We start from the raw sequence: 26240 nt of genomic DNA on the forward strand, positions 1-26240 counted from the left end.
TGGGAAAACCTGGAGCCCCATGGGGGTCCCGAAACATGGAGAGCCAAGATGATGGATGTGGTACTGGAGAACCTCATGCATCAACATGTTAGAGACACTACCAGAGAGAGAGGAGAGGATGAACCAGCAAGGTTGGACCTTGTATTCACCATGAGTAGTTCGGACATCGAGGGTATCATGTATGAAAGGCCCCTGGGAGCTAGTGATCATGTGGTTCTGTGCTTCGACTACATAGTTGAGCTCCAAGTGGAGAGAGTAGCAGGAATAGGCTGGGAAAAACCAAACTACAAAAGGGGGAACTACTCAGGCATGAGGAACTTCCTTCAAGACATTCAGTGGGAGAGGGAACTGACAGGAAAACCAGTACAAGAAATGATGGACTATGTAGCAACAAAATGCAAGGAGGCAGAGGAGAGGTTTGTTCCCAAGGGAAACAGAAATAATGGGAAGAACAGAACGAGTCCTTGGTTCACCCAAAGGTGTAGGGAGGCAAAAACTAGGTGTACTAGAGAATGGAAAAGGTACAGAAGACAGAGAACTCAGGAAAATAAAGAAATCAGCCGAAGAGCCAGAAACGAATATGCACAGATAAGAAGGGAGGCTCAGAGACAATATGAAAATGACATAGCATCAAAAGTAAAGACTGACCCGAAGCTGTTGTACAGCCACATCAGGAGGAAAACAACAGTCAAGGACCAGGTAATCAGACTGAGGAAGGGTGATGGGGAATTCACAAGAAACGACCGAGAGGTATGTCAGGAGCTCAACACAAGATTTAAAGAGGTATTTACAGTGGAAACCAGTAGGACTCCAAGAAATCAGAACAGGGGGGCACACCAGCAAGTGCTGGATGAGGTACATATAACCAAGGAGGAGGTGAAGAAGCTGCTATGCGAACTTGACACCTCAAAGGCGGTGGGACCAGACAACATCTCTCCATGGGTCCTTAAAGAGGGAGCAGAGATATTGTGTGAGCCATTAACAAAGATCTTCAACACATCATTTGAAACTGGGCAACTCCCTGAGGTATGGAAAATGGCAAATGTAGTCCCAATTTTTAAAAAGGGAGACAGACATGAGGCACTAAACTACAGACCTGTATCTCTAACGTGTATAGTATGCAAGGTCATGGAGAAGATCATCAGGAGGAGAGTGGTGGGGCACCTGGAAAGAAACAAGTGTATAATTGACAACCAGCACGGTTTCAGGGAAGGGAAATCCTGTGTCACAAACCTACTAGAGTTTTATGACAAGGTGACAGAAGTAAGACAAGAGAGAGAGGGGTGGATCGACTGCGTATTTTTGGACTGCAAGAAGGCTTTCGACACAGTTCCTCACAAGAGGTTACTGCAAAAGCTAGAGGACCAGGCACACATAACAGGAAAGGCACTGCAATGGATCAGAGAATATCTGACAGGGAGGAAACAACGAGTCATGGTACGCGACGAGGTGTCAGAGTGGGCGCCTGTGACAAGCGGGGTTCCACAGGGGTCAGTCCTAGGACCTGTGCTGTTCTTGGTATACGTGAACGACATAACGGAAGGGATAGACTCAGAAGTGTCCTTGTTTGCAGACGATGTGAAGTTAATGAGAAGAATCGAATCGGACGAGGATCAGGCAGGACTACAAAGAGATCTGGACAGGCTACAAGCCTGGTCCAGCAACTGGCTCCTTGAATTTAACTCTGCCAAATGCAAAGTCATGAAGATTGGTGAAGGGCAAAGAAGACCGCAGACACAATATAGTTTAGATGGCCAAAGACTGCAAACCTCACTAAAGGAAAAAGATCTGGGGGTGAGTATAACACCGAGCATATCTCCTGAGGCGCACATCAATCAGATAACTGCTGCAGCATACGGGCGCCTGGCAAACCTACGGATAGCGTTCCGATACCTCAGTAAGGATTCGTTTAAGACTCTGTATACCATCTACGTCAGGCCCATACTGGAGTATGCAGCACCAGTTTGGAATCCACACCTAGTCAAGCACGTCAAGAAATTAGAGAAAGTGCAAAGGTTTGCAACAAGACTAGTCCCAGAGCTACGGGGATTGTCCTATGAAGAAAGGTTGAGGGAAATCGGCCTGACGACACTGGAGGCCAGGAGGGTCAGGGGAGACATGATAACGACATATAAAATACTGCGCGGAATAGACGAGGTGGACAAAGACGGGATGTTCCAGAGATGGGACACAGACACAAGAGGTCACAATTGGAAGTTGAAGACTCAGATGAATCAAAGGGATGTTAGGAAGTATTTCTTCAGTCATAGAGTAGTCAGGCCATGGAATAGCCTAGAAAGTGATGTGGTGGAGACAGGAACCATACATAGTTTTAAGGCGAGGTATGATAGAGCTCATGGGGCAGGGAGAGAGAGGACCTAGTAGCAATCAGCGAAGAGGCGGGGCCAGGAGCTGTGACTCGACCCCTGCAACCACAAATAGGTGAGTATAAATAGGTGAGTACACACACACACATACACACACACATACACACACATACATACACACACACACATACACACACATACACACACATTCACACACATACACACACACACACAAACACTCATACACATACACACACACACAACTACTCTCAGAACCATACAACCTATCACACCATCCCAACACACACTACAATCCATACCCACAGCCTCCACCCAACACCGAGCTATAGAATCCCACAGTATGCCACCAGGTCTCCCACCCTCACAGGCCCCCCAAACCACAGTGTTGGAAAGGAAACTGAAGGTATGGTACACAAACGCTGATGGAATAACAAATAAGTGGGAGGAGTGGCATGAAAGAGTCAAAGAAGCATCACCGGACATCATAGCTCTCACAGAAACCAAGCTTACAGGTATGATAACAGATGCCATCTTTCCAACGGGATACCAAATCCTGAGGAAAGACAGAGGGAACAGGGGGGGGTGGAGGAGTGGCGTTGCTGATCAAAAATCGCTGGAATTTTGATGAGCTGGAGAGAGGAGACAGCGGAGAAGAAAGTGATTACATAGTGGGAACACTTCACTCTGGAGGTCCCAAGGTGGTAATAGCAGTGATGTATAACCCACCACAGAACAGCAGGAGGCCAAGGCAAGAGTACGACGAGAGCAATAGAGCGATGGTTGACACACTGGCTAGAGTGGCCAGAAGAGCTCATGCATGCAGGGCAAAGCTCCTGATCATGGGTGACTTTAACCACAAGGAGATCGATTGGGAGAACTTGGACCCACATGGGGGCCAAGATACATGGAGGGCTAAGATGATGGAGGTGGTACTGGAAAACTTCATGTGCCAACACGTAAGGGACACTACAAGAGAGAGAGGAGAGGATGAACCAGCAAGGCTGGACTTAGTATTCACCTTGAGTAGTGCAGATATCGAGGACATCACATATGAAAGACCCCTTGGGGCCAGTGACCATGTGGTTTTAAGCTTCGAATACACAGAGCTACAAGTGGAGGGAGAAGCAGGAAGGCCAGGACGAATGAAGCCAAACTACAAGAAAGGGGACTACACAGGAATGAGGAACTACCTGAACGGGGTTCAGTGGGACAGAGAACTGGCAGGGAAGCCAGTTAATGAGATGATGGAATATGTAGCAACAAAATGCAAGGAGGCTGAGGAGAGGTTTGTACCCAAGGGTAACAGGATTAATGAAAAAGCCAGGATGAGCCCATGGTTTACCCAAAGGTGCAGGGAGGCAAAAACCAAGTGTGCTAGGGAATGGAAGAAATATAGAAGGCAAAGGACCCAGGAGAATAAGGAGAACAGTCGTAGAGCCAGAAACGAATATGCACAGATAAGAAGGGAGGCCCAAAGACAATATGAAAATGACATAGCAGCGAAAGCCAAATCTGACCCGAAACTGTTGTACAGCCACATCAGGAAGAAAACAACAGTCAAGGACCAGGTAATCAGGCTAAGGAAGGAAGGAGGAGAGACAACAAGAAATGACCGTGAAGTATGTGAAGAACTCAACAAGAGATTCAAAGAAGTGTTCACAGAGGAGACAGAAGGGACTCCAGAAAGACGGAGAGGTGGGGCACACCACCAAGTGCTGGACACAGTGCACACAACCGAGGAAGAAGTGAAGAGGCTTCTGAGTGAGCTAGATACCTCAAAGGCAATGGGGCCAGATAACATCTCCCCATGAGAGAGGGAGCAGAGGCGCTATGTGTACCCCTAACAACAATATTCAATACATCTATCGAAACAGGGAGATTGCCTGAGGCATGGAAGACAGCAAATGTAGTCCCAATCTTTAAAAAAGGAGACAGACATGAAGCATTAAACTACAGACCAGTGTCACTGACATGTATAGTATGCAAAATCATGGAGAAGATTATCAGGAGAAGAGTGGTGGAACACCTAGAAAGGAATGATCTCATCAACAGCAGCCAACATGGTTTCAGGGACGGGAAATCCTGTGTCACAAACCTACTGGAGTTCTATGACATGGTGACAGCAGTAAGACAAGAGAGAGAGGGATGGGTGGATTGCATTTTCTTGGACTGCAAGAAGGCGTTTGACACAGTTCCACACAAGAGATTGGTGCAAAAACTGGAGGACCAAGCAGGGATAACAGGGAAGGCACTTCAATGGATCAGGGAATACTTGTCAGGAAGACAGCAGCGAGTCATGGTACGTGGCGAGGTGTCAGAGTGGGCACCTGTGACCAGCGGGGTCCCGCAGGGGTCAGTCCTAGGACCAGTGCTGTTTCTGGTATTTGTGAACGACATCACGGAAGGAATAGACTCTGAGGTGTCCCTGTTTGCAGATGACGTGAAGTTGATGAGAAGAGTTCACTCGATCGAAGACCAGGCAGAACTACAAAGGGATCTGGACAGGCTGCAGACCTGGTCCAGCAATTGGCTCCTGGAGTTCAATCCCACCAAGTGCAAAGTCATGAAGATTGGGGAAGGGCAAAGAAGGCCGCAGACGGAGTACAGTCTAGGGGGTCAGAGACTACAAACCTCACTCAAGGAAAAAGATCTTGGGGTGAGTATAACACCAGGCACATCTCCTGAAGCGCACATCAACCAAATAACTGCTGCAGCATATGGGCGCCTAGCAAACCTCAGAACAGCATTCCGACATCTTAATAAGGAATCATTCAGGACCCTGTACACCGTGTATGTTAGGCCCATATTGGAGTATGCGGCACCAGTTTGGAACCCACACCTAGCCAAGCACGTGAAGAAACTAGAGAAAGTGCAAAGGTTTGCAACAAGACTAGTCCCAGAGCTAAGAGGTATGTCCTACGAGGAGAGGTTAAGGGAAATCAACCTGACGACACTGGAGGACAGGAGAGATAGGGGGGACATGATAACGACATACAAAATACTGAGAGGAATTGACAAGGTGGACAAAGACAGGATGTTCCAGAGATTGGACACAGTAACAAGGGGACACAGTTGGAAGCTGAAGACACAGATGAATCACAGGGATGTTAGGAAGTATTTCTTCAGCCACAGAGTAGTCAGTAAGTGGAATAGTTTGGGAAGCGATGTAGTGGAGGCAGGATCCATACATAGCTTTAAGCAGAGGTATGATAAAGCTCACGGCTCAGGGAGAGTGACCTAGTAGCGATCAGTGAAGAGGCGGGGCCAGGAGCTCGGACTCGACCCCCGCAACCTCAACTAGGTGAGTACAACTAGGTGAGTACACATACACACACATACACACACACACACACACACACACACACACACACACACCTGGAACGGACCAAGATTATAAATGAAAGCCAGCATGGGTTCATGGAAGGCAAATCCTGTGTCACAAACCTCCTGGAGTTTTATGACAAGGTAACAGAAGTAAGACACGAGAGAGAGGGGTGGGTTGATTGCGTTTTCCTAGACTGCAGGAAGGCCTTTGACACAGTTCCCCACAAGAGATTAGTGTAGAAGCTGGAGGATCAGGCGCATATAACAGGGAGGGCATTGCAATGGATCAGGGAATACCTGACAGGGAGGCAGCAACGAGTCATGGTACGTTGAGAGGTATCACACTGGGCGCCTGTGACGAGCGGTTTCCCACAGGGGTCAGTTCTAGGACCAGTGCTATTTTTGATATATGCGAACGACATGATGGAAGGAATAGACTCTGAAGTGACCCTATTCGCAGATGATGTGAAGTTGATGGGAAGAATTAAATCGGATGAGGATGAGGCAGGACTGCAAAGAGACCTGGACAGGCTGGACATGTGGTCCAGAAACTGGCTTCTCGAATTCAATCCTGCCAAATGCAAAGTCATGAAGATTGGGGAGTGAGAAAGAAGACTGCAGGCAGAGTATAGGCTAGGTGGACAAAGACTACAGACCTCACCCAGGGAGAAAGACCTTGGGGTGACCATAACACCGAGCACGTCACCGGAGGCACACATCAACCAAATAACTGCTGCAGCATACGGGCGCCTGGCAAACCTGAGAATAGCGTTCCGATACCTTAATAAGGAATCGTTCAAGACACTGTACACTGTGTATGTTAGGCCCATACTGGAGTATGCAGCATCAGTCTGGAACCCACACCTGGTCAAGCACGTCAAGAAGTTAGAGAAAGTACAAAGGTTTGCAACAAGGCTAGTCCCAGAGCTCAGGGGAATGTCGTACGAGGAAAGGTTGAAGGAAATCGGACTGACGACACTGGAGGACAGAAGGGTCAGGGGAGACATGATAACGACATACAAGATACTGCGGGGAATAGACAAGGTGGACAGAGATAGGATTTTCCAGAGATGGGACATAGAAACAAGGGGTCACAACTGGAAGCTGAAGACTCAGACGAGTCACAGGGACGTTAGGAAGTATTTCTTCAGTCATAGAGTCGTCAGGAAGTGGAATAGCCTAGCAAGTGAAGTAGTGGAGGCAGGAACCATACATACTTTTAAGAAGAGGTATGACAGAGCTCAGGAAGCAGAGAGGGAGAGGACCTAGTAGCGATCAGTGAAGAGGCGGGGCCAGGAGCTGAGTCTCGACCCCTGCAACCACAATTAGGTGAGTACAATTAGGTGAGTACACACAATGTGCCTAGGACCAAATGGTAATTAACACACACACACACACACACAATAGTCTGGAGAGTGATGTAGTGGAGACACGACCCATACATAGCTTTAAGAAGAGAGACGATAAAGCTCACGGAGCAGGGAGAGAGTGACCTAGTAGCGACTAGTGATGAGGCAGGGCCAGCAGCTCTGACTTGACCCCTGAAACCACAATTAGGAGAGTAAGATTAGGTGTGTGTGTACATGTGTGTATATGTGTGTGTGTGTGTGTATTCACCTAATCGTGGGTAGATTGTGTTTTCTTGGACTGTAAGAAGGCTTGTGACACAATTCCAAACAAGAGTTTAGTGCAAAGGCTGGAGGACCAAGCAGGTATATCAGGGAAGGCACTGCAACGGATCAGAGAATGCCTGACGAGAAGGCAGCAGCGAGTAATGGTATGATATGAGGTGTCAGAGTGGGCGCCTGTGATGAGTGGGGTTCCACAGAGGTTAGTCCTAGGACCGGTGCTCTTTCTGGCATATGTAAATGACATGACTGAAGGAATAGACTCAGTAGTGTCCCTGTTTGCAGACGATATGAAGTTAATGAGGAGAATTCAGTCGAAGGAGGATAAGGCAATACAGCAGAGGGACCTTGACGGACTGCGGGCCTGGTCTAGCAACTGGCTCCTGGAGTTCAACCCCACCAAGTGCAAAGTCATGAATATCGGGGAAGGGCAAAAAAAGTCCGCTGACAGAGTACGGTCTAGGGGGCCAAAGACTACAAATCTCGTTCAAGGAAAAAGATCTTGGAGTGCGTATAATACCGAGCACATCTGAGGCGTGCATTAACCGAATAACTGCTTCAGCATATTGGCGACTAGCGAACCTAAGAACAGCAGTCAGACATTTCAGTAAAGAGTCGTTCATGACCCTGTACACCGCGTACGTCGAGCCCAGATTGGAGAATGCAGCTCCAGTTTGGAACCTTCATCTAGCCAAGCACTTCAGGAAACTAGAGAAAGTACGAAGGCTTGCAACGAGACTAGTCCCGGAGCTAAAGGACATATCCTACGAGGAGAGGTTAAGGAAACTCGACCTGACGACACTGAAGGACAGGAGGGACAGGGACGACATGATAACGACATATAAAATACTGAGAGGAATCGACAAGGTGCACAAAGAGCACAGAGACAGGATGTTCCAGAGATGGGACACAGCAACAAGGAGTCACAATTGGAAACTGAAGACTCAGATGAGTCACAGGGATGTTAGGGAGTATTTCTTTAGTCACAGAGTCGTCAGTAAGTGGAATGGTCTGGAAAGTGAGGTAGGTGAGGCAGGTACCATACATAGCTTTAAGAAAAGGTATGATTAAGCTCATGAAGCAAGGAGTGACCTAGTAGCGACCAGTGATGAGGCAGGGCCAGGAGTTATGAATCGACCCCTGCAACCACAGTTAGGTGTACACACACACACACACACACACACACACACACACATACACACACACACACACACACACACAGACACACACACACACACACAGACACACAGACACACACACACACACACACACACACACACACACACACACACACACACACACACACACACACACACACACACACACACACACACATACACACACACACACACATAGACACACACATACACACACACACACACACATATACACACACATACACACACACACACACACACACACACATATACACACACACACACATACACACACACACACACATACACACACACACACACACACACACACACACACACACACACACACACACACACACACACATACACACACACACACACACACACACACACACACACACACACACACACACACACACACACACATACACACACACACTACGTAATGATGTATCACAGTGGGCACCTGTGAAGAGCGGGGTCCCACAGGGGTCGGTCCTAGGACCAATGCTATTTTTGGTATATGTGAACGACATGATGGAAGGGTTAGACTCAGAAGTGTCCCTGTTTGCAGATGATGTGAAGTTAATGAGGAGAATTAAATCTGATGAGGACCAGGCAGGACTTCAAAGAGACCTGGACAGACTGGACACCTGGTCCAGCAAATGGCTTCTCGAATTTAATCCTGCCAAATGCAAAGTCATGAAGATAGGGGAAGGGCACAGAAGACCACAGACAGAGTATAGGCTAGGTGGCCAAAGACTGCAAACCTCACTCAAGGAGAAAGATCTTGGGGTGAGTATAACACCGAGCATGTCTCCGGAAGCACACATCAATCAGATAACTGCTGCAGCATATGGGCGCCTGGCAAACCTGAGAACAGCATTCCGATACCTTAGTAAGGAATCATTCAAGACACTGTACACCGTGTATGTCAGGCCCATACTGGAGTATGCAGCACCTGTTTGGAACCCGCACTTGATAAAGCACGTCAAGAAACTAGAGAAAGTACAAAGGTTTGCGACAAGGTTAGTTCCAGAGCTAAGGGGAATGTCCTATGAAGAAAGATTAAGGGAAATCGGCCTGACGACACTGGAGGACAGGAGGGTCAGGGGAGACATGATAACGACATATAAAATACTGCGTGGAATAGACAAGGTGGACAAAGACAGGATGTTCCAGGGAGGGGACACAGAAACAAGAGGACACAATTGGAAGTTGAAGACACAAATGAGTCAGAGAGATAGTAGGAAGTATTTCTTCAGTCATAGAGTTGTAAGGCAGTGGAATAGCCTAGAAAATGACGTAGTGGAGGCAGGAACCATACACAGTTTTAAGACGAGGTTTGATAAAGCTCATGGAGCGGGGAGAGAGAGGGCCCAGTAGCAACCGGTGAAGAGGCGGGGCCAGGAGCTAAGACTCGACCCCTGCAACCACAAATAGGTGAGTACAAATAGGTGAGTACACACATACACACACACACACACACACACACACACACACACACACACACACACACACACACACACACACACACTCACACACACACACACACACACACACACACACACACACACACACACACACACACACACACACACACACACACACACAATATTTAGAGATATATTCACAGTGGGACAGAGAGCCTTCCAGCAAACCGAGGCAGTAAGGTACAGTAGGAAATACTGGACACACTGCACTCAACTAAGGAGGAGATAAAAAACTGCTAGGTTAACTAGATATCTCGACACTGGTGGGCCCAGATAACATCTCTCCATGGGTCCTGAGAGAGGGAGCAGACGCACTGTGTGTACACTAAGAGCAATCTTCAATAAATCTTTCCAAACAGAGCAACTGTCTGAGGTGTCAAATACATTAAACATAGTCCCAATTTTTATGAAGGAGACAGAGAGGCAGCATTAAACTAATGAGTGGACGAGTATCAGGCAAGTCAACAAGGGGATCTGGACAAGATACAATCCTGGTCCGATAAATGGTTCCTGGAGTTTAACCCACCAGATGCAAAATCATGAAGCTTGGGGAAGGACAAAGAAGACCTCAGACGGAGCATTGCCTAGGGGATCAAAGGTTGCGAAACTCACTCATTGGAGAGAATCTTGGTGTGAGCATCACACAAAACATATCTTCTGGGCCACAAATCAACCAAATAACTGCTGCAGCATATTGGCCCCTAGCAAACCTAAGAATAGCATATCGACATCTAAGTAAGGAGGATTTCATGACGCTGCACACCGTGTACATCAGGCTCAGTATGGAACTCACACCTGGTCAAACTCGTCAAGAAATTGGAGAAAGTGCAAAAGTTTGCAACAAGACTAGTCCCGGGATTAAGTGGTATGTCCTACGAGAAGAGTTTAATGGAACTCAACATGACGACACTGGAGGAGAGGAAGGATAGGGGGGACATGATAACTTCGTGTATTGAGAAGAACTGGCAAAGATGGACGGACAAAATGTTTCCGAATCGGGACACAGCAACAAGCGGTCACAACTGGTAGTTAACAACTCAAACGTTAGGAAGTATTTCTTCGGCTTTAGAGTTGTCAGGAAGTGGAACAATTTTGAGTATGAAGTAGCGGAGGGAGAATCCATACATAGCTTTAAGAAGAGGTACGATAAAGCTGAGAGAGCATGGAGAGAGTGAACCTAGTAGCGACGAGCGAAGAGGAGGGGCAACGAACCGTGAATCAACCCTTACAACCACAAATAGGTGAGTACAAGCACACACACACACACACACACACACACACACACACACACACACACACACACACACACACACATAGACACACAGGCCAGGAGCTCGGACTCGACCCCCGCAACCTCAACTAGGTGAGTACACACACAGGAGGATAGTGGTGGAGCACCTAGAATGGAACCAGTTTATAAACGGCAACCAGCATGGATTCATGGAAGGCAAATCCTGTGTCACAAACCTACTGGAGTTTTATGACAAGGAAACGGAAGTAAGACACGAGAGAGAGAGAGATGGGTGGGTAGATTTCATTTTGTAGATGGATGGTTCAGAGAACCGACATGTTGATAAATTAGACACATGTGCAACTCTTGGGTATCTTTATTGAGGAAACGTTTCGTCACACAGTGGCTTCATCAGTCCATACAAAGGAGAATCTTGTGATTAATGGTTTGAAAAACCGACAAGTTGAAGATTGAGACACTTATGCAGCATATGGGAATCTTTATTCAGGAAACGTTTCGCCACACAGTGGCTTCATCAGTCCAATACAAAGAGGAAGGCGTAAGGAGAGGAGGAGTATGAGGTAATCAGTCCCTCAGCCTGGAGTCGATGTGTTCAGATTGATGGACTGAACACATCGACTCCAGGCTGAGGGACTGATTACCTCATACTCCTCCTCTCCTTACGCCTTCCTCTTTGTATTGGACTGATGAAGCCACTGTGTGGCGAAACGTTTCCTGAATAAAGATTCCCATATGCTGCATAAGTGTCTCAATCTTCAAAGGAGAATCTTGAAGAACAGGAGGAGTATGAGGTAATCAGTCCCTCAACGTATAGTCGATGTGGTCAGTCCATCAATCTTGAATAGAATACGGCATACGTGCGGAGAAGGAGCTTATAAACCTTTGGTAGGAGAGGTACAGCAGTCATAGGTGGTGTCACATTTGTTCAATGTGGAAGTAGGTCGTGCCCAAGAATTAGGCAAGCGAAGAAATCCCAAGTATTAAGATCCCAAGAAGTTGCAGTGTCTGACAGGTTTGTCTAATTCTTGGGCACGACCTACTTCCACATTGAACAAATGTGACACCACCTATGACTGCTGGACCTCTCCTACCAAAGGTTTATAAGCTCCTTCTCCGCACGTATGCCGTATTCTATTCAAGATTGATGGACTGACCACATCGACTCTAGGTTGAGGGACTGATTACCTCATTCTCCTCCTGTTCTTCAAGATTCTCCTTTGTATGGACTGATGAAGCTACTGTGTGGCGAAACGTTTCCTCAATAAAGATACCCAAGAGTTGCACATAGATTTCATTTTCTTGGACTGCAAGAAGGCCTTCGACACAGTTCCTCACAGAAGATTGGTGTAAAAGCTAGAGGATCAGGCACGTACAACAGAAAGGGCACTGCAATGGATCAGAGAATACTTGACAGGGAGGCAACAACAAGTCGTGGTACGTGATGAGGTATCACAGTGGAGGCATGTGACGAGCAGGGTTCCACAGGGGTCAGTCCTAGGACCAGTGCTATTTTTAATATATGTGAATGACATGATGGAAGGGTTAGACTCAGAAGTGTTCCTGTTCGCAGATGATGTGAAGTTCATGAGGAGAATTAAATCAGATGGGTATCAGGCAGGACTATAAAGAGACCTAAACAGGCTGGATGCGTGGTCCAGCAACTGGCGCCACGAATTTAACCCCGCCAAAAGCAAAGTCATGAAGATCTGGGAAGGGCAAAGAAGACCGCAGACAGAGTATAGGCTAGGTGGCCAAAGACAGCAAACCTCACCCAAGAAAAAGATCTTGGGGTGAGTATAATACCGAGCACATCTCCTGAAGCGCACATCAACCAGATAACTGCTGCAGCATATAGGCGCCTGGAAAACTTGAGAATAGCGTTCCGATACCTCAGTAAGGAATAGTTCAAGACTCTGTACATCGTGTGCGTCAGACCCATACTGGAGTATGCAGCACCAATTTGGAACCCACACCTGGTCAAGCACGTCAAGAAATTAGAGAAAGTGCAAAGGTTTGCAACAAGGCTAGTTCCAGAGCTAAGGAGAATGTCATACGAAGAAAGGTTAAGGGAAATCGGCCTGACGACACTGAAGGACAGGAGGGTTAGGGAAGACATGATAACGACATTCAAACTACTGAGAGGAATAGATAAGGTGGACGGAGACAGGATGTTCCAGAGAGGGGACACAGAAACAAGGGGTCACAGTAGGAAGGTGAAGACTCAGATGAGTCAAAGAGATATTAGGAAGTATTTCTTTAATTATAGAGTTGTCAGAAAGTGGAAAAGTCTGGCAAGTGATGTAGTGGAGGCATTAACCTACTCTCTCTCTGCTTCTGGAGCAGAGAGAGAGAGGACCTAGAAGCGATCAGTGAAGAGGCGGGACCATTAGCTGAGTCTCGACCTTGGCAACCACAATTAGGTGAGTACAAATAGGTGAGTACACACACACACACACACACACACACACACACACACACACACACACAACTACAAAGGGATCTGGACAGGCTGCAGACCTGGTCCAGCAATTGACTCCTGGAGTTCAACCCCACCAAGTGCAAAGTCATGAAGATTGAGGAAGGGCAAAAAAGACCGCAGACGGAGTACAGTCTAGGGGGCCAGAGACTACAAACCTCACTCAAGGAAAAAGATCTTGGGGTGAGTATAACACCAGGCACATCTCCTGAAGTGCACATCAACCAAATAACTGCTGCAGCGTATGGGCGCCTAGAAAACCTCAGAACAGCATTCCGACATCTTAATAAGGAATCATTCAGGACCCTGTACACCGTGTACGTTAGGCCCATATTGGAGTATGCGGCACCAGTTTGGAACCCACACCTAGCCAAGCACGTAAAGAAACTAGAGAAAGTGCAAAGGTTTGCAACAACACTAGTTCCAGAGCTAAGAGGTACGTCCTACGAGAAGAGGTTAAGGGAAATCAACCGGACGACACTGGAGGACAGGAGAGATAGGGGGGACATGATAACGACATACAAAATACTGAGAGGAATTGACAAGGTGGACAAAGACAGGATGTTCCAGAGATTGGACACAGTAACAAGGGGACACAGTTGGAAGCTGAAGACACAGATGAATCACAGGGATGTTAGGAAGTATTTCTTCAGCCACAGAGTAGTCAGGAAGTGGAATAGTTTGGGAAGTGATGTAGTGGAGGCAGGATCCATACATAGCTTTAAGCAGAGGTATGATAAAGCTCACGGTTCAGGGAGAGTGACCTAGTAGCGACCAATGAAGAGGCGGGGTCAGGAGCTAGGAATCGACCCCTGCAACCTCAACTAGGTGAGTACAACTAGGTGAGTACAACTAGGTGAGTACAACTAGGTGAGTACAACTAGGTGAGTACAACTAGGTGAGTACAACTTGGTGAGTACACACACACTAATCAAAGGGTTCGATACTATTCACTTACTGGTATTAGAAGTCGATGTTCAACAAACTGAGTGTTATCAGAATATCGACCAAGGATATTAACTGACACTCCCTCCATCACTTACCTTGGCTAAAATACAAGAACTTAAACACTCAACTGTTGAGAACCAACAGGTAAAGAAAATGGAAAATAAAATTAATAGGACTCAATAAGAACATAAGTAAGAAGGAACACTGCAGCAGGCCTGCTGACCCATGCGAAGCAAGTCCGTGTCACCCTTCGGCTTAGCCCAATGACTCAACTAGTCAGGTCCCTTCCACTTAAGGAAGGAGCACGGCATCAGACTTAGTAGCACGAGTCAGGTCCAACTCACACGTACCCTCACCAACTCATGTATTTATCTTACCAATTTTTAAAACTACACAAGGTCTTAGCCCCTGTAACTGTACTCGGGAGTTTGTTCCGCTCATCCACAACTATATTACCAAATCAGTGGTTTCTTATATCCTCCCTGAATCTGAGCTTTTCCATCTTGAAACCATTGCTGCGAGTCCTGTCTTGGCTGGAAATTTTCAGCATGCTATTTACATCCCCTTTATTTATTCCTGTTTTCCATTTATACACCTCGATCATATCCCCCCTAATTCTACGCCTTTCTAGAGAGTGCAGATTCAGGGCCCTCAGTCTATCCTCATAGGGAAGATTTCTGATACATGGGACCAACTTTGTCATCCTCCTCTGTACGTTTTCCAGAGCATTTAAATCCATTCTGTAATATGATGACCAGAATTGTGCAGCATAATCTAAATAAGGCCAAACCAGGATATATAGAGTTGAAGAACAACCTGAGGACTTCTATTATTTATACTTCTTGATATGAAGCCAAGGATTCTGTTAGCTATATTGCGAACACTAATGGACTGTTGTCTTGGTTTTAGATTACTGCTATCCAGAACTCCTAAATCCTTTTCGCAATCGGAAGTATTAAGATCTGCATTATTTAGTTTATATGTGGCATGGTTATTTTCCTGTCCAACATTTAGAACTTTGCATTTATCTACATTAAACTGCATCTGCCACTTCTCTGACCATTGCATCAGTCTATTCAAATCATCCTGGAGTGCTCTAGTGTCCTCATTAGAATGAACTGGATGGCCTATTTTGGTGTCATCAGTAAATTTGCTTATGTCGCTATTTATTCTCTCATCTATGTCATTTATGTAAATTGTCAACAACAACAACAACAGGCCCAACAATGACCTCTTTGGAACACCGCTTGTGACGTGCCCCCATTCTGATTTCTCCCCATTTATGCAAACTCTCTGCTGCCTATTTGTCAACCATGCTTCTACCCAGGAAAAAAAATTCTCCTGCTATTCCGTGTGCTTAAAGTTTCCTCAATAGCCTCTGATGTGGAACTCTATCGAAAGCCTTACTGAAGTCCATATACATAATATCATATTCATTACAATGATCTACCTCCTCTAACACCTTAGTGAAAAAAGTTTGTAAATTCGAAAGACAGGAACGCTCCTTTGTAAAGCCGGATTGAGATTCCTTAATCAATTTATGCCTATCAAGATGGCTCCGAATTGTTTCGGCAATTATTAATTCCATAAATTTTCCCACTATAGAGGTAAGGCTTATTGGTCTATAGTTCGAAGCCAAGGACCTGTCACCTGCCTTGTAAATAGGTATTACATTTGCCATTTTTCACTTATCAGGCACTATGCCAGTTTGTAGTGATATCTTGAAAAGATTAGCCTAAGGTATGCTAAGTTCCTCTTCACATTCCCTTAACACCCTTGCAAACAGTTCATCATGGCCTGGGAATTTGTTAGGTTTTAATTTCTCTATTTGTCTGAGGACCATATCACTAGTTACCACAATTTTGCTAGTATTTTCTTGGGTAAAAACTGAGAGGACGTAAGAATTGAAATTTTCACACATATCCCTATCAATGTCAGTGATCTGACCTGAATTACTCTTAAGTGGGCCTATCTTGTCCCTAAACTTACTTCTGTATACGTGAAAAAAAAAAACTTTTGGGTTAGTCTTCGAATCCCTTGCGACCTTAGCCTCATAATTCCTTTTTGCTTTTCTTATTCCTTTTTTTATTTCTCTCTTTTGATGCGCCTATATATGCCTCTCTTTTGACCAATGAGATGTTTTAATCTATTGTTTATCCATTTGGGATCAATTTTGATAGATCTAATTTCCCTACTCGGAACAAAAGTTGTCTGAGCAGCTAGAACTATGCTCTGAAAATTATCATATTGGCAGCCAAGACCACCTACCTTACCCATAGTCAGGTCACCCCAATTTATCCCACCCAGGTAATTTCTCCGTCCCATGAAATCGGCCAAGCAAAAGTCTGGGACAGAGATTTGATTGCAGTTTTCTGGGTAATTCCATGATATATTGAAAGAAAGTGATTTGTGCTTGCTTTCCCCAAGCTCATCATTAATCTCAAGATTATTAACTAGTGATTCTTAGTTGGCAAGAACCAAGTCAAGCAGATTGTTTCCTCTAGTTGGTTCTGTCACAAACTGTTTTAAAAAGCAATCGTGAACTGTATCAAGAAAGTCACTAGACTCAAGATTTCCTGTCACATTGTTCCAATCAGTTTGTCTAAAGTTAAAAACCCCCATTAACACAACATTTTCATATCTAAACGCCTTATGAATTTCGTCCTATAGCAGCTTACTGCACTCCCTATCAAGGTTTGGGGGCCTATAAATCACACCCAAAATTAATTTGTCACGACCCTCAAGAAACTGTAGCCAAACAGATTCTGTGCACGATGTTTCTAATCTTATATCATGTCTATGACAACAATTTAAATTGTCTCTGACATACATCGCTACTCCAGCTCCTTTCCTATTGACCCTATCAGTGTGGAATAGTTTATAACCTTGTAGCATTCAGAAGGCATTTGTCTATCTTTCAGGTTGAACCATGCCTCTGTTATAGCAATAATATCTATTTTACCTGCACTTGCAAGTAATCTCAGCTCATCTATCTTATTTTTTAGACTCCTGCTATTTGTATAGTAGTATGTTTATTGTCCCTGAGATATTTCAGTAATATCTGCTGTTTTCAATCCTAATACTGCAGACTGATTATTTCCCACAAACACCCATTCTTCTATAATCTATCCTGGAGTTTACCTGGCGAGAGTTCCGGGGGTCAACGCCCCCGCGGCCCGGTCTGTGACCAGGCCTCCTGGTGGATCAGAGCCTGATCAACTAGGCTGTTACTGCTGGCTGCACGCAAACCAACGTACGAGCCACAGCCCGGCTGATCAAGAACCGACTTTAGGTGCTTGTCCAGTGCCAGCTTGAAGACTGCCAGGGGTCTGTTGGTAATCCCCCTTATGTATGCTGGGAGGCAGTTGAACAGTCTCGGGCCCATGACACTTATTGTATGGTCTCTTAACGTGCTAGTGACACCCCTGCTTTTCATTGGGGGGATGTTGCATCGTCTGCCAAGTCTTTTGCTTTCGTAGTGAGTGATTTTCGTGTGCAAGTTCGGTACTAGTCCCTCTAGGATTTTCCAGGTGTATATAATCATGTATCTCTCCCGCCTGCGTTCCAGAGAATACAGGTTCAGGAACCTTAAGCGCTCCCAGTAATTGAGGTGTTTTATCTCCGTTATGCGCGCCGTGAAGGTTCTCTGTACATTTTCTAGGTCAGCAATTTCACCTGCCTTGAACGGTGCTGTTAGTGAGCAGCAATATTCCAGCCTAGATAGAACAAGTGACCTGAAGAGTGTCATCATGGGCTTGGCCTCCCTCGTTTTGAAGGTTCTCATTATCCATCCTGTCATTTTTCTAGCAGATGCGATTGATGCAATGTTATGGTCCTTGAAGGTGAGATCCTCCGACATGATCACTCCCAGGTCTTTGACGTTGGTGTTTCGCTCTATTTTGTGGCCAGAATTTGTTTTGTACTCTGATAAAGATTTAATTTCCTCGTGTTTACCATATCTGAGTAATTGAAATTTCTCATCGTTGAACTTCATATTGTTTTCTGCAGCCCACTGAAAGATTTGGTTGATGTCCGCCTGGAGCCTTGCAGTGTCTGCAATTGAAGACACTGTCATGCAGATTCGGGTGTCATCTGCAAAGGAAGACACGGTGCTGTGGCTGACATCCTTGTCTATGTCAGATATGAGGATGAGGAACAAGATGGGAGCGAGTACTGTGCCTTGTGGAACAGAGCTTTTCACCGTGGCTGCCTCGGACTTTACTCTGTTGACTACTACTCTCTGTGTTCTGTTAGTGAGGAAATTATAGATCCATCGACCGACTTTTCCTGTTATTCCTTTAGCACGCATTTTGTGCGCTATTACACCATGGTCACACTTGTCGAAGGCTTGTTTGTTGCTGGCTTTAGACCCTGTATATTTGCAAAGAAGAATGTCATCGGACTGGTGGTATTGTTGGTACTGGGGGGGGGGATTTTTTTTCCGGCATTAGTATCTGTATCTGTTGGTTTGGAGTGGAGGCCATCGACTGTGATTCCACTCCAGGAATGACTGGATTTGGTGTACAATTTCTGCCATTTCCTGCCAGTTTTTTTTCCTTCCTGGCACTAAAAAGCCTCTCCCTCTTGAGTGGCTGTGGCTACCCAGGTTTTCCCATGGCCTGGATGTTTTGTATCTTTTTGTCCCCTATAGATGGTGTGCCTGGCAATTTAAGTTATAGCACAGTCTTTCCTGTACTGAGGAGGTACACATTTCAGGGTGAAAAAGCTTACAGGAAGGGAGTTTGCATTTTCCTGTTGTCATATGGGCACAGCATTTTCTAGGGTGGTCATAGTTGCACGTCCCATCTGTTTTTCCAGATTTCCCATATCTGCAGATACCAAGTGCATAGTATGTGCACAGGCTTGGTTTCCATTTGCCTTGGGTTTCTGTGACTGCATTCCCTGTTGGTGCATGTTTACCTGTCTTATTCCTATCCTCCCTAGCACCAACAATGGAGCTCCCACCAGTTGTTTTTGGTAATATATCCTCACTATTGCTAGTGGAGTCCTCTTGTTTGCTATTTCCTGTTGTATTTCTAGTTTGCAATATTGGTTTTATCTTATCTTTGACTACACTTGTTTCCCCACTACGGCTCCTGTCCCCTATGAGGTCATTTATATGCATTCCTTCCTGCGTATAATTCCCGACTACCTGGACAAAATCTCCAGCTTCACCATTACTGTCTCCCAGGACAGCACCTCCAGCTTCACCATTACTGTCTCCCAGGACAGCACCTCCAGTTTCACCATTACTGTCTCCCAGGACAGCACCTCCAGCTTCACCATTACTGTCTCCCAGGACAGCACTATCAGCCCCACATTTACTGACTACCAGGACATCACCTCCAGCCTTACAGTTTCTGACTACATGGCCAGTATCAAGGGCAGTACCATTCAGCCCAGACTTTTTATGTTCCCATCTGTTGTAGAAAGCTTCCAGGTTGTCTATGAAAGCAGCTTTGATGTTATCCTCTTTTAATACCCTTGTGATTTTAGTCCACAGATTTATCTCCTTTGGGCATACCCAAAAACACTTCCCTGTTTTAATACTGCTTGTAGCGAGTTCTTGGATATCTGCACAAGGGGCGTGACACCAATTTCCACAAAAATGACAATTTATCCATGTGGAAGCCCATTTGTTTGATTTATTGCAGACTACACACAGCTTCATAATGAATTGAATGGTTGATTTACTGTAATTCTACTAGCAACCTCTTGAATACTCTATTAATAACCTCCTTAAATAAAGCTCTAGCTATCTGTATTTCTATTTCTAACTGTACTTGTATATCAGGACAGCTTACCGGAGTACGCTCCTGGAATTTACCTGTTTTATATTTATTGCTTGTGTTTATAAGGGCGCCTACAACCCCATCCGTTTACAGTCTGCTTTATTGTCCAACGAATCCGTTTGAAACCGGTCAAGGGTTCGGACCAGTCGAGGGTTCGGAGCCAGTCTGATCTGATCAGTGGGTCACTTATTTAAAGAATACTGGTCGGTGATTTGGGCTAACACATGAAGGATCTACTGGAAATTATCTACCCGAGTAATATGTGATTTGATTGATACAAAAGTATAACTTGCGTGTTGAAGAAACGGTGACTGCTGGCAACTCCTACAGCAACGAACGGTCGAGCCTCAATCCTTGTTTATCAATCGCTGTATCTAGCTTTTCTAGTTTTTCTTTTTGGCCTCCACCACAATAAATGCTATATTATCACTATAGTTGACTGGTGGAAATTTTGGAGGAAGGACGCTTTTTCTGTAGTAATAATTGCTTCTCGTTGTGTATATTGCGACCGCTGGTAACTAGAGGTTATATGAAATTCACAGTAACGTCTGGTATTTCAAGAAAAAAGAAACTAATGAAAGTCACTCCACTCCACTAAGTACCATTATAATACTGGTTAGTTGCTACTACAACGCTGTATTCAGCTAATCACTGGTATCACTAGATTATATGCGAGTACACTAGCAGGCCAGGAAGATTATTAAAACAGCTGACCTCTGTGGTAAGTTTCTGGCGACTTCTGGCACCTGCCTCTATAGGCTTATCACTTCATTTACAAATTCACCTGTTTTCAAATGACACTTTAGCCTTTATCATCTATATACTAGGTAGCCACTGTAGTATAGACTATAACACTCTGTATACACAATGTTATCAGGGAGACTTTCTTTCCTCTGACAAGAAAAGTTCAATTATTATTATTTTTTCACACGGGACACAGGCCTATGATTCCCCTCTGACAGTAAACTCTGCTAGGTGGTGCACACTAATTCTCCTTTTTTGACTCAGTATATAATGTTTTCCGCCCAAGATTGGTTCCAGGCGCTAGAGGGATGTATCGTATAGAACTGATGGCACAAATTAAAGTTCTAGCACGTAAGAGCGACCGTGAAAACATGTGAAAACACGGAGCACAACGAGGCACGCTGACACGCCGAAGAGCATATGCTGTTATCAGTTTAAAGTCCTAGACAAATCATCAATTACCCCCTCAATCAAACTGACTAATGCAACCACTCTAGCCCCAGAGAGATGAATCCCATCCCTTGCATACCTATCACATTTGCCATAGAATTTGTCCCAGTTGTCAATGAAAGGGATTGCAAGTTCCTTGCAGTACCTGTCTAGCCAGCAATTTATACCAATTGCCCTAGACATTCATTCATTGGCTACTCCCTTTCTAGGCAAGATGCTACATATGATTGGGATCCCTCCCTTAGACCTGACTACTTCTTTGACTGACCTGTACTTATCCAGTAGCACCTGTCTCTTGCCCTTCCCAATGTCATTACCCCCAGCACTAAGACAGATAATGGGCTTGTTCCCATTACCTGACATAATATTATCTAAACTGTTGACTGTGTCACCAACACCAGCTCCTGGAAGGCACACCCTCTGTCTGACCTTCCTATCTCTGTCACAAAAAGCACGGTCCGTATATCTTATGTGAGAATCTCCGACAATTAGAATATTCATATCTTGATTAGCAGGGTAGTCAGTGATACCTTTAACCTCACTAACAACTGAAGCACACTCATCCAGGAAAACAGAGAATCGATTTTCTACCTTCACATCTTCTCTATTAATCCACCTTATCTTCGTTCATCCTGAATTGTGAACCACTTGCCACTTAAAGCGACTGCCACTCTCACTGCTGGTGACCATTTCCTCCTTACCAGCTCCATCCATCTCACACTCACTCTCAAACCAATCTAGGTGAAGCTTCAGCTTCCTATTTTCCTCCTGAAGAAGTAGAACCTCCTTCTTTAATACTTTAACTTGAGATTTTAAAACACTACAACAAGCCATGGTGCTCGGCAACACCGCACACTAACTTCGAGAGAGCTTAGGACAGGTATTACCTCACGTAATCACTGACCTCGGCGTACTGAACCATTGATCTCAGCGTACTGCCACTTTTCTTTAGAAAGAAAGGGAAGATAGTGGGAACGGGAGATAGAGTGAAGACATTGAGAGGCGATACTTAGATCTTGAGTTGGTTTTAAAAACAAAATGAACAAGGAATGAGAAAGAAAATTGCTCTGTGGAAGGAAACCGTAGAAATATTTAAAATAATTATTAATATACTGCAAGAGAAGTAAAAATAAAAATTATGGAATATGTGCATGTGAGGGAAAAGTTCAATAGATAGGAGTAGCGAGGGAGTATATAGTAACAATAGTTTCATTGCCGGCTACTTGTTAAGGTAGGGTAAGTCCAGCTCCCGCTATTCCCCCTGCCCCCTTTTTCCCCCTCCCCGAAAGTGATAGTTTGATTGCCGGCTGCTTGTTAAGGTAGGGTCAGTCTAGCTCCCGCTATCCCTTCCCCTTCCTCTTCCCCCCTTCCCCGAAAGGTGATGTGTGGGGCTCTGGTCAAAAAGTAAATCACTCGACTCATAGCTCCCAACACTACTCTTGGAATGACAGAGAGGGTCACTTGCCAACCAACAAGAAGAATAGAAGGAAACGGACTAACGTCCTGAGACGTCCCATGTTTAGTCTACTTACCTGTTATGTAAGCCAACACAGGACCTTACCCCTCATCATAGCAGTGGTAACGAACCTGTTTTCCTGTCATCTGAAGTAATTACACACGGCTATACTTTGTGAAGAACGAGCCAGTGGTGGTCACCAGCACCTGCTACCCCCCCCCACATCAGCAACGGCTACGATTTCAACAACACTCAGTGTCGCCAACACCTGACACCCCATTATCACGATATACCTACATTAGCGTTGAGTTCAAATGTAATTTTTTTCATTTCATTTTTCATTTTTCTTTCAATTAGGATACCCATTCATGTTTTATTGTTTTACATTTTCGATTTCTAAATAATAAAGTGTTTATCATTGTCTGTTATTTCTTTTTCTATTCATTAATTTTCCTGAGGAGAAGCCAGCCTTGGTAATACTGACTGAAGTTGTTATAGGGCTGAGTAAGCCTTCACAAGTGGTGCCCTTGCCACGATCAACTCGACTGAATCAAGATTCAACTCTATCTCGAATCTACCATTGGAACTTCAATGCTGCATACCACAGAGAGTTATCACCAGCCATGAGTAATCATTCTCTATGGTAGGACTACAGTACAGGTATTTAAAAGATTTGGTGATTGTTATAGTCTCAATTTATTGTAAGTCAAGTCAGGCAGGATACAATATTTAATTCTGCCACTTTTTTTACCGATCTTGAAACACTTTGGAGGATTAGACTCTAGGGACCCGAAATTTTCCAGTGACAATTTGTTTCACTGAGCTCTTTATTTTATCAAGGGAACTGTTGTAGGACACTCTTGATTTGTGGGTGAGAAGAGTGGATGGTCAAGTGACCCCATTCTACTTACTGTTTGCTTGGAGCCGGCATAGAACCCTTCGTTTTAATTAATACATATTGTTTAATTGAAGTAGGGATCGAGCCCTCTGGTTTATTTACAGTTTGAGCAGAGCAGGAATTGAACCCTCCGTTTTCTTTAATACCCGTTTCATTTCGCCTGATAGTTTAAGTTATTCTTGCAAGTATGGAGGAATACCAGTTTTGGATGAATGCTGGAAGTAAGTTAGGAATAACAGGGAAAAATTTAGAATCTTTCATTAGTGCTAAAATCCAGGAAAGACTTGAAAGAGAGAGAGAATCAAAAGAGAAGAGAATAAGGAAAGAGAAAGAATAGAGAGAGAGAATCACAAAAGACAGTTAGAAAGAGAAAGAGAGGATAAAAAGGAGAGAGATCGAATTGAAAGAGAGAATCAAGAAAGACAGTTAGAAAGATAGAAGACAAAAAGGAGCGTGATAGACTTGATCATGAGGAGAGAGCTAGAGTACATGAGGAACAAGCTAAAGTACGTGAGGAACAAGTTAAATTAAGAGAACTTGAGGAAAGAGCAAAGGATAGAGAAGTTGAGGAAAGAGCTAGAGAATGTGAGGAAAAAGCTAGAGAACGTGAGGAAAAAGCTAGAGAACTTGAGTTAATAGAGAGAGAAAAGGATCGCGAGCTCGAAAAAGCTCGCCTTGAATTAGAGAATAAAAAGTTAACTCTTACACAACAACAATTAGAGGAAGGAGTAATTGAACATCATGCAGCTAGTGCACATATTCCAACACCTAATTTACCTCTCTTCACAGAGGGTGAAGACATTACTTCATACATCGTCAGGTTTGAAAATACTGCTACCCTCTGTGAATGGCCTGCTGACACCTGGGCTACCAGGTTAGGAATATTATTTTCTGGTACAGCCTTGAATATCTATGCAACTTTGTCGCAGGATATCATATGTAATTATAACCTACTGAAGAAGGCAATCCTTAAAGCATATCAAAAAACCACTAATTCTTACAGGAAAGATTTCAGGTATGCCACCTTACAGCATGGCCAAAACTTTCAGCAGTTACAGGTAACACTCTTTCGTTTGTTCGACTTTTGGAGAGAGAGTTCAGGAATTGACTACAGTTATGAATCTCTTAGAGTCTTCATTGTTGCTGACCAGTTCCTGACAGCTCTTCCCCACCAGATAAGAACATTCATCAGAGAACGTAATCTGATTAAAGCTGAGGAAGTTGCTGAGGCCGCTGACTTGTATGCTGAGGCTCACAATTCCTATAAAGACCTAAAGGGATCGAACCTTAAGGGCAATGGTTCACCTGAACCAAAGATTAAGAAGCCTACAGTAGAAGCAAAGTCACCAGCTATTATACCAACCTGTCATCGATGTGGTGGTATTGGACATAAATGTCCAGATTGTCCTTCCAAGAAAATAGAGAAAGTTGGTAGATGTTTTGTTGACGGTAATGACCAAGCACCCTTCTGTTCAGGAGCAGTTAATGGTATAAAAGTCTCAGATATATTACGTGACACTGGATGTACATGCATCGTAATTTCAGACAAACTGTTCCCTTACTTTAAAACCTCTCGTGTGTCCTCTATTCTTTCAGATTACTTGGGTCATGAAAATACTTTCCCTACAATACGTTGTTACTTGAAAACTAAACGGTTCACCGGTTGGACTAATGCGGTACTAGGCCCAATTACTTGTTCTATAATAGTGGGTAATATTAAAGGTGCCGTTCTTCCTTCAGAGGTGGATCTTTCGTCACCACCCGTGGATCTAAGTTTTCCAGCTCTTCCTCCTTGCAAGTTAAATTAGCCCCTTAACAATTCCACACCGAAAGCTGCTTTGTCTCGTACTATTCATTTGGGGGTGGAAACGGATGATACTGCTCTCGATAGTGAAGTAGCAGGATCACCTGTCCACTCGTCGGGTGAAAGTAAGGGTATTGCCTCCGGCACTCTCAATGTCTTGACTAGGGCTCAGACCATAACCCCGGCTTCTCCTACCTCCTCTTCTCCCACCATAAGTCCTTTTTTCCCAGATTTTATGTCCAAGGATGACTTTGTCAATATACAGCGCAATTGCCCTTCACTTCGGGATTGTCATAATCAAGCTTTTAACAACAAAGTTATCCATGGGAGATACTTATCTCATAAGTTTGAATATATTAATGGTATCTTACATAAATCTTTATTTAAATCTCATTCTTCAGTGATAGATTATTCCCTACTTGTTGTTCCTAAACCATGTCGAGAGACTGTTCTTCAAATGGCTCATGATT

At 44.6% G+C, this 26240-nt stretch overlaps 1 protein-coding gene across 1 annotated transcript in view; it reads right to left on the reverse strand.

Moving 5' to 3' along the window:
- Positions 1 to 22446, reverse strand: part of LOC138851145 (exonuclease 3'-5' domain-containing protein 2-like) — an 83416-nt gene extending 60970 nt beyond the window's left edge. The window contains exons 1-2 of the mRNA XM_070079796.1: positions 22338 to 22446; positions 21881 to 22160 (exon numbers count right to left, since the gene is read on the reverse strand). Of these exons, the coding sequence (XP_069935897.1) occupies positions 21881 to 22160; positions 22338 to 22446 (389 nt within the window). The remainder of the gene's footprint in view (positions 1 to 21880; positions 22161 to 22337) is intronic.
- Between the last annotated feature and the right edge of the window lie 3794 nt (positions 22447 to 26240).

This window comes from Cherax quadricarinatus, unplaced genomic scaffold (assembly GCF_038502225.1).
Source record: "Cherax quadricarinatus isolate ZL_2023a unplaced genomic scaffold, ASM3850222v1 Contig18, whole genome shotgun sequence".
Lineage (NCBI taxonomy): Eukaryota > Metazoa > Arthropoda > Malacostraca > Decapoda > Parastacidae > Cherax > Cherax quadricarinatus.